The following is an 8,310-nucleotide window of genomic DNA, read 5'->3' as shown; positions in this document are numbered from 1 at the left end:
TCTATTGAGATGGAACCAAAACCCCTATGCGTGATTTGGGCTGATAAGAAACATTTCACTCTGTGATTTTTGGGTGTATTTGCATTCTAACCCCAAAATCACCAACTTGAAATGAGCCCAATCAGAGCGTTATCATCTTCTTTTTATGTAGCTGGAACCCAAAAAACCTTTTTACTTTGGTTGAATGTGATTCTGGTGCACCCCCAAAAAACACCATGCGAATTGAAAGAAGCCTACTCGATGCTTATTCGTCTTCTTTCTACGCATATGGATGCGAAGAGACGGACTTTTGTCATTTAGGTCTCATTACATACACTTTGAGATAATTGGGTAAATGTGCATTAACACCAAAGAACACGACTTTGAAATAAGCGAAATTCAAGATTCTTCTTTCTATGCAGATGGAACCCAAAAGAACCTGTTTTGCTTTGTTTAGGCTTATGACACTTCGCTTTGCTATTTGCGGGTGAATGAAGACCGCAAGAACACTCCAATTTTATTTGTCCTCTTTCTATTGAGATGGTCTATGCAGATGGAACCCAAAAGAACCTGTTTTACTTTGTTTAGGCTTTGCTATTTGCGGGTCAATAAACACCGAAAGAACAATCCAAGCTTATTCGTCCTCTTTCTATTGAGATCGAACCAAAACACCTATGCGTGATTTGGGCTGATAACAAACACTTCACTCTTTGTTTTTTGGGTGTATGTGCATTCTAACCCCAAAATCACCAATTTGAAATAGGCCGAATCAGAGCGTTATCCTCTTCTTTTTATGTAGCTGAAACCCAAAAAACCTTTTTACTTTGGTTGAGGGTGATTCTGGTGCAACCCCCCAAAACACCATGCGAATTGAAATAAGCCTACTCGATGCTTATTCGTCTTCTTTCTACGCATATGGATGCGAAGAGACGGTCTTTTGTCATTTTGGTCTCATTACATACACTTTGCGATATCTGGGTAAATGGGCATTAACACCAAAGCACACGTCTTTGAAATAAGCGAAATTCAAGAATTTTCTTTCTATGCAGATGGAACCCAAAAGAAACTGTTTTGCTTTTTTTAAGCTTATGACACTTCGCTTTGCTATTTGCGGGTGAATGAAGACCGCAAGAACACTCCAATTTTATTTGTCCTCTTTCTATTGAGATGGAACCAAAACACCTATGCGTGATTTGGGCTGATAAGAAACATTTCACTCTGTTATTTTTGGGTGTATTTGCATTCTAACCCCAAAATCACCAACTTGAAAAGAGCCCAATCAGAGCATTATCATCTTCTTTTTATGTAGCTGGAACCCAAAAAACCTTTTTACTTTGGTTGAGGGTGATTCTGGTGCACCCCCAAAAACCACCATGCGAATTGAAAGAAGCCTACTCGATGCTTATTCGTCTTCTTTCTACGCATATGGATTCGAAGAGATGGTCTTTTGACATTTTGGTCTCATTACATACACTTTGCGATATCTGGGTAAATGTGCATTAACAACTGTCAGGGGTTCAGGAGCAGAGGGACAGGGAAGGGAGGAATTAGAGACCGAGGGAGAGGAATCCGAGGGAGAAGTCAGCGATGATAGCCGTCCGAGGTCTCTAAGTCTCTCCAGCGAATCAGAGGATTCACAGAAAGGGGCTCCCGTGATCAGAGCTAGGGGGTTGCCAAGGGGAACACCCCAGGAGGGAGGGGCCAGAGAGGGCTCAGAGAGCAGCAGCTGGAAATCGGGACCAGCTTCCCCACCGGAGAGCAGTAGGGGGGAGGAGCCCCAGGCATCGGGAGCAGGCAGCTCTCCGTCAGCGGAAGGACAGGAGTCAGGGTTAGCCACGCCTGCATCAGAGAGCGAGGAAACGGTCAAAAGGAAGGTCAGGGGCAGCGCGCGCGCGCCAAGTTCAAATGTACAAGAGGGTGGCGCCATAAGCAGCCCGGAGAGGGAGCCGGGTCCCAAAGCCCGCCGAAGAGAGGGGGAGGAGTCCGAGGGGTCCACATCCGAAGCGTCCAGGAAGGAAGGCACCCAGGGGGGTAGTAGGACCCAGAGGCGGAAGGAGAAACGCAGAAGGTGGAGTAAGGCTAGAGTGTTGAACTGGTGTACAGGGGGCGGAGACTCAGATGAGGCTTCGCTGGTCTAGGGTCTAGACGTAGAGATGCACGCTAGGGTTTGAAAATGGGAACTAAACTTCAATAAAGACTTTGTACAGTTCCGCTGGCTAGCGTTGGTCTTCTGTGAGCTGGGACCTGGAGGCAGTCTCTGACAGTAAGCCTCATCCCAAATTTTCACCGGTTTTCTTCGCCTCAAGCATCGCTACGGGAGCGAGGCAGGGAGGGCAGAAGACTGGTGCCTTGCGAGCTCACAAAAGTCAGGCGAGATGACTACAGAACAGAAAATAGCTTCCCTGCAAGAAGCGGTGACACAACTCAGCGCTGAAATAATCGCATCCAGGAAGAGAGAGGAAGAAGCGGCGGCTGCCTGCAGAGATCTTCAAGCCAGGTTAGAGGGGCTTGCGAAGCAGGGGCTACCGGGACCCAGATCCGAGGGGATTGGGTTGGGGAAAAGAGGAGCCAGCATTGTATCTCATTTTGATGGGAATTTGCAGCAGTACCCCAATTTCCGAGCAGACGTGCTGTTTGCGCTGCAGCTGTTGGAGAGAGACTTTAGAGATGAGCAAGAGAAAGTGGGGTTCATCCTGTCCCATTTGCATGGGGACGCGAAAGCATGGCTGCGAAATCTGTGGAGGGACAAGGATCCAGCGCTCCAAAGCGCAGATGCATTCATTAAGGCGATGGATTCCTGTTTCTTATCAAACATAGACATTGATATTGCCAGAAAGGACATATTTGGGCTAAGACAAGGGAAAGCCAGCGTCAGGCAGTATCATTCCAGGTTTTTTGCATTGGTCAACGCGCTGAATTGGGATAAGGATTCTCCGCCAGTTAGAGACCTTTTTTTGGAGGGATTGAGCCCACAGATCAAAGATGAGATGGCACGGGGAGAGAGACCCACAACCACTCAGCAAGTGGTGGAAAGAGCGCTGTCGATTGGGGTGAGGCAGGAAGAACGGCCATGGAGCAAAGAAGAAGGACGTTGGGGACGCACACCAGGGAGGGTGCCCCCCTCTTGTCTAGAGAGACAGCGCGTGCGCAGTCCACGCCTCCACAGGGAGGGGGCGAAGAGCAGATGGAGATTGGAGGTGCTAGGGCTCTCTCAGCTAATAGAGCCTTAACACCGGGAGCAGTAAAACCGAAGCTGCCTAGAAGGAACAGGAAGTGCTATATATGTGAGAGTGAGGAGCATCTGGCGAAAGAGTGTCCCCAGAGGCTCCGCAAGCAAACTGCAGCCTCAGTGACAGTATTGGAAACAACTCAGCAGAGAGAACCACAGCAGGGAAACGACGAAGTCTGGCTGGAATAGGAGGCACTGGGGCCCAGCCAGACAAGTCAGTGAAGAAGTCCTCGGAGATTTTGCAGCCCACAGACCCCCTCCCGCCCAAACCAGTGGTGCAGCTCACCGCATCGCTCCAGCTGCCCAATGGACTCACCTTAGAAGTGCCTATCACAATTGACTCTGGCAGTAATGCAGACTTTATAGGACTGGAGTTCATTCAACGACACAACATAGCTTTACTGCCAGCCACGCTGCCCCTGAAGGTTGTCACGGTGGATGGCAGGGAACTGCTAGGGGGGCAGGTGGTGCAGCAGACGCCGCCGATGGTGATGCAAATTGGGAATCACCGGGAGGTCATCAGCTTCAATGTCACCCAACTGTCAGACACGCCTGTAGTATTAGGCATGAGTTGGCTGCACAGGCACAGCCCAGCGTTGGCTTGGTACCAGCGCCAACTAACGTTTGGATCCTCCTACTGTGCAGAACACTGCATCATACCCAGCCCAGAGGAGGAAGAGGAGGACCCGCAGTTACAGTTGGGCACGCTGCAAGCAGTACCCCACAAGTATGCGGAGTTTTTGGAGGTTTTCTGCGAGAAGGAGGCGGACAAGCTACCTCCTCACAGACCCTATGATTGCAAGATTGACCTCCTGCCGGGGGCGACGCTGCCAACGGGGAAACTGTACTCCATGTCTGAGGATGAACTGCAGGAACTCAGGGAGTTCATAGATCACAATTTGCAGCGTGGGTTCATCCGGGAGTCGAAAGCGGTGGGAGGCAGTCCAGTATTCTTTGTGAAGAAGCGGGACACGCCCCAACGGAGGCTGGTGGTGGATTTCAGGATCTTAAACTCGAAAACCAAGCCCTCAGCTTTCCCCATGCCCAAGATAGACGACCTGCTCGCGACGGTGCGGAAAGGACGCGTTTTCACCAAGTTGGATCTACGTGGGGCGTACAACCTGATTCGCATGCGCGAGGGCGACGAGTGGAAGACGGCCATGTTCACGCCACTGGGCACCTACGAATACAGAGTTATGCCCTTCGGATTGCAAAATGGCTCTCACACTTTCCAAGCCTTTATGCATCATGTGCTGGCGGGGCTCCTTTACAAGAAGTGCGTATGCTTCCTGGACGACATCCTGATTTTTTCAGAATCGCGCGAGGCGCACGAGAGGGATGTCAGGGAAGTTCTGCAGAGACTGAAGGAGCACAGGCTGTACGCCAAGCTGGAGAAGTGCCAGTTCGACGTGACGGAGGTGGATTTCCTGGGCTACAAGCTGTCAGACAAGGGGCTCGCCATGGACAGCGCCAAGGTTAGCGCAGTTTTGGACTGGAAAAGCCCACGCAATCGGAAGGAAGTCCAGCGGTTTGTCGGCTTTGCCAACTTTTACCGCAAGTTCATCAAGGGATTTGCCATGCAGACAGCGGCCATCACCGACACGCTCAGCTCCAAGAAGAAGAAATTCATCTGGACGGAGCAAGCGGAGCAGTCCTTTCAGAGACTCAAGCGGCTCTTCGCGTCAGAGGAGCAGCTGCTGCATGTGAATCCCAGCAGACCCATGAGGGTGGAGACAGACGCCTCAGACAGAGCCGTGGGAGCTGTCCTGTTGCAACAAGACCAGCAGGGGGACTGGAGGCCGTGCGCCTTCTACTCGAGGAAGCTCAGCAAGTCGGAGCAGAATTATACCATCTGGGACAGGGAGTTGCTAGCCATCCATGCAGCGTTCAAGGCATGGCGGCACTTCCTTATCGGAGCCAGACACACAGTGCAGGTCCACACGGACCACAAGAATCTGGAGTACTGGCGCACGGCTAGGTTCCTCAACCAGCGACACATTAGATGGGCGGAGTTCTTCGCGGACTTCGACTTTAAGATAGAGTACATTCCGGGCGACAACAACGTGATGGCGGATGCTTTGTCCAGAAAGCCGCAATACCTGGAGGAGGCGGCACCGCCGGCGGCCAAGCACATTTTCGCACCGGAAGCGTGGGCATGCGCGTCGGCAACCGTGGACCTGGAGGCCGTCCGTCGAGCGCTGCGGGAAGACCCCTTCGCACAGGCCAGGATGGAGGAGGTGCACAGGGGCACAGCGAGGGCCGACGAGTTCCAGATACGCGATGGGTTGCTCCTCCACAAGGGAGCACTCTACGTGCCGGGAGACGACCTCCGCGCAAGGGTTCTGCAGCAGCTACACGACGCTCCCACAGCCGGGCACTTTGGCAAAGAAAAGACTGTCGAACTAGTAGCCAGAGACTTTTGGTGGCCCAAGATGCGGGGGGAAGTCGCGGATTACGTCGCGAGATGTGACACCTGCCAAAGGGCCAAGTCAGTTCACAAACCGCCGGCGGGATTGCTGGAACCGCTGCAAACACCGGCTGAACCGTGGGAGAGGGTGGCCCTGGACTTCGTCACGGATCTGCCCAGTTCGAGGGGAAAGACAGCAGTGCTAGTGGTGGTGGACATGTTTACTAAAATGGCACACTTCATTCCGTGTGCGAAGGTAGCCACGGCAGAGCAGACCGCCAAACTGTTCATTGACCACGTGTTCAAGGTTCACGGTCTGCCACGATCTATTCTCTCCAACCGGGGGCGACAGTTCATCTCGAACTTCTGGCAGAAGCTGATGGGCATTCTGAACGTCAAAGTCAATTTGGCGTCGGCGAGACACCCACAGACCAACGGACAAGCGGAGAGGGTCAACGCCATCATGCAGCAGTACCTGAGATGCTACGCCAATCAGCAGCCCACGACATGGGTGGACTACCTGCCACTCGCTGAGTTCGCTTACAACAATACGAAGCACGTGTCGACGGGGGTGACGCCGTTCTTTGCCAACAACGGGAGGCATCCCAGAACCTTCCCGAGTTTAGAGAGAGTGGGGGAGGGGGAGCCACAGGCAGCGGAAGCCTTAGCGTCGGAGTTGCAGGAAGTCCACGAACAGCTCAGGAGGCAGTTAGAACTCGCAAAACACGCATACAAAGTGCAGGCAGACAGACACAGAAGAGTTGGGGAAGACATACAGGTGGGAGACTGGGTCTGGTTAGCAGCGCAAGCAGTGCCGACCAGATCGTTAGCGAAGAAGAAGCTAGGACATAAGCAGCTAGGACCTTACCAAGTCCAGGCACAGGTCAATCCAGTGGCCTTCCGGTTAGCGCTTCCGGAGGGTTCCAGGATGCATCCGGTGTTCCATAGATCAGTGCTCACGCCCTACAAAGCACCTCATAGATTTCAGGAGCCAGACACAGCACCGGACCCGCCCAGAGAAGGGCCCAGACAGGGGGGGTCGCCAAGGAGGGGGCACATCAACGAGGTCACAGAGATTTTAGACTCGAGATGGGGGGAAGAAGGAGTAGAATATCTCCTAGCCAGAGAGGGTACCCCGGCCACTGCGAACAGCTGGGTTACGGACTATGCTTTGGAGGAGCCTCTGCTCAAAGAGGAGTTTCATGCCCTCTTCCCACACAGGCCCATGCCAGCCGAGTATTTCGACGACTGGCTCTTCACAACCACTCTTTCGGCCAGCACATTCCAGGGGTTCGACTCGGACGAAGAACAGGCCCCAGTCCCGAGCTCCCGGGTGGGTTCGCCACCGGGGTCTGCCTCAGACAGCTCTTATTGGTGGGACGATCGACCAGAGGAGCAGTGGCGCAGGAAGTGGCTGAGTGGTCCTTGGCTGGGATCACCCGAAGAGGGGGAGGGGGGCGAGACGGACATGGACGTGTTGGGGGAAGACGTGGGGTTCGAGCACGGAGACAGAGAGATGGAAGCAGAGGAGAGAGATGTCGACGAGTACATGGGGGACGAACTGTATCCTGCACGCACCCCCGCTACGACGGAGCACCCAGTACCCACACCGGAAGGAGGGGAGGGGGGAAGGGGGGGCTTCGAGGGGGGGATGGATGTCAGGGGTTCAGGAGCAGAGGGACAGGGAAGGGAGGAATTAGAGACCGAGGGAGAGGAATCCGAGGGAGAAGTCAGCGATGATAGCCGTCCGAGGTCTCTAAGTCTCTCCAGCGAATCAGAGGATTCACAGAAAGGGGCTCCCGTGATCAGAGCAAGGGGGTTGCCAAGGGGAACACCCCAGGAGGGAGGGGCCAGAGAGGGCTCAGAGAGCAGCAGCTGGAAATCGGGACCAGCTTCCCCACCGGAGAGCAGTAGGGGGGAGGAGCCCCAGGCATCGGGAGCAGGCAGCTCTCCGTCAGCGGAAGGACAGGAGTCAGGGTTAGCCACGCCTGCATCAGAGAGCGAGGAAACGGTCAAAAGGAAGGTCAGGGGCAGCGCGCGCGCGCCAAGTTCAAATGTACAAGAGGGTGGCGCCATAAGCAGCCCGGAGAGGGAGCCGGGTCCCAAAGCCCGCCGAAGAGAGGGGGAGGAGTCCGAGGGGTCCGCATCCGAAGCGTCCAGGAAGGAAGGCACCCAGGGGGGTAGTAGGACCCAGAGGCGGAAGGAGAAACGCAGAAGGTGGAGTAAGGCTAGAGTGTTGAACTGGTGTACAGGGGGCGGAGACTCAGATGAGGCTTCGCTGGTCTAGGGTCTAGACGTAGAGATGCACGCTAGGGTTTGAAAATGGGAACTAAACTTCAATAAAGACTTTGTACAGTTCCGCTGGCTAGCGTTGGTCTTCTGTGAGCTGGGACCTGGAGGCAGTCTCTGACAACAACAAAGAACACGACTTTGAAATAAGCGAAATTCAAGATTCTTCTTTCTATGCAGATGGAACCCAAAAGAACCTGTTTTGCTTTTTTTAGGCTTATGACACTTCGCTTTGCTATTTGCGGGTGAATGAAGACCGCAAGAACACTCCAATTTTATTTGTCCTCTTTCTATTGAGATGGAACCAAAACACCTATGCGTGATTTGGGCTGATAACAAACATTTCACTCTGTGATTTTTGGGTGTATTTGCATTCTAACCCCAAAATCACCAACTTGAAATGAGC

The 8,310-nt window shown here is 53.3% G+C and overlaps 1 protein-coding gene across 1 annotated transcript; it reads left to right on the top strand.

Annotated features, from left to right (window-relative positions):
• Window positions 1-1,475: 1,475 nt before the first annotated feature.
• Window positions 1,476-8,029, top strand: LOC309373557 (uncharacterized protein). Its single transcript, XM_081917870.1, has 2 exons — window positions 1,476-2,476; window positions 6,837-8,029. Exons 1-2 carry the CDS (start codon window positions 2,355-2,357, stop codon window positions 7,900-7,902), a joined length of 1,188 nt encoding a protein of 395 aa, XP_081773996.1. The 5' UTR covers window positions 1,476-2,354; the 3' UTR covers window positions 7,903-8,029.
• Window positions 8,030-8,310: the final 281 nt, after the last annotated feature.

Source organism: Podarcis melisellensis (genome assembly GCF_964234715.1).
Source record: "Podarcis melisellensis genome assembly, chromosome: 7".
NCBI lineage: Eukaryota > Metazoa > Chordata > Lepidosauria > Squamata > Lacertidae > Podarcis > Podarcis melisellensis.
Note: the sequence above shows the minus strand (reverse complement) of the source record. Positions and strands in the feature narration are given on the sequence as shown.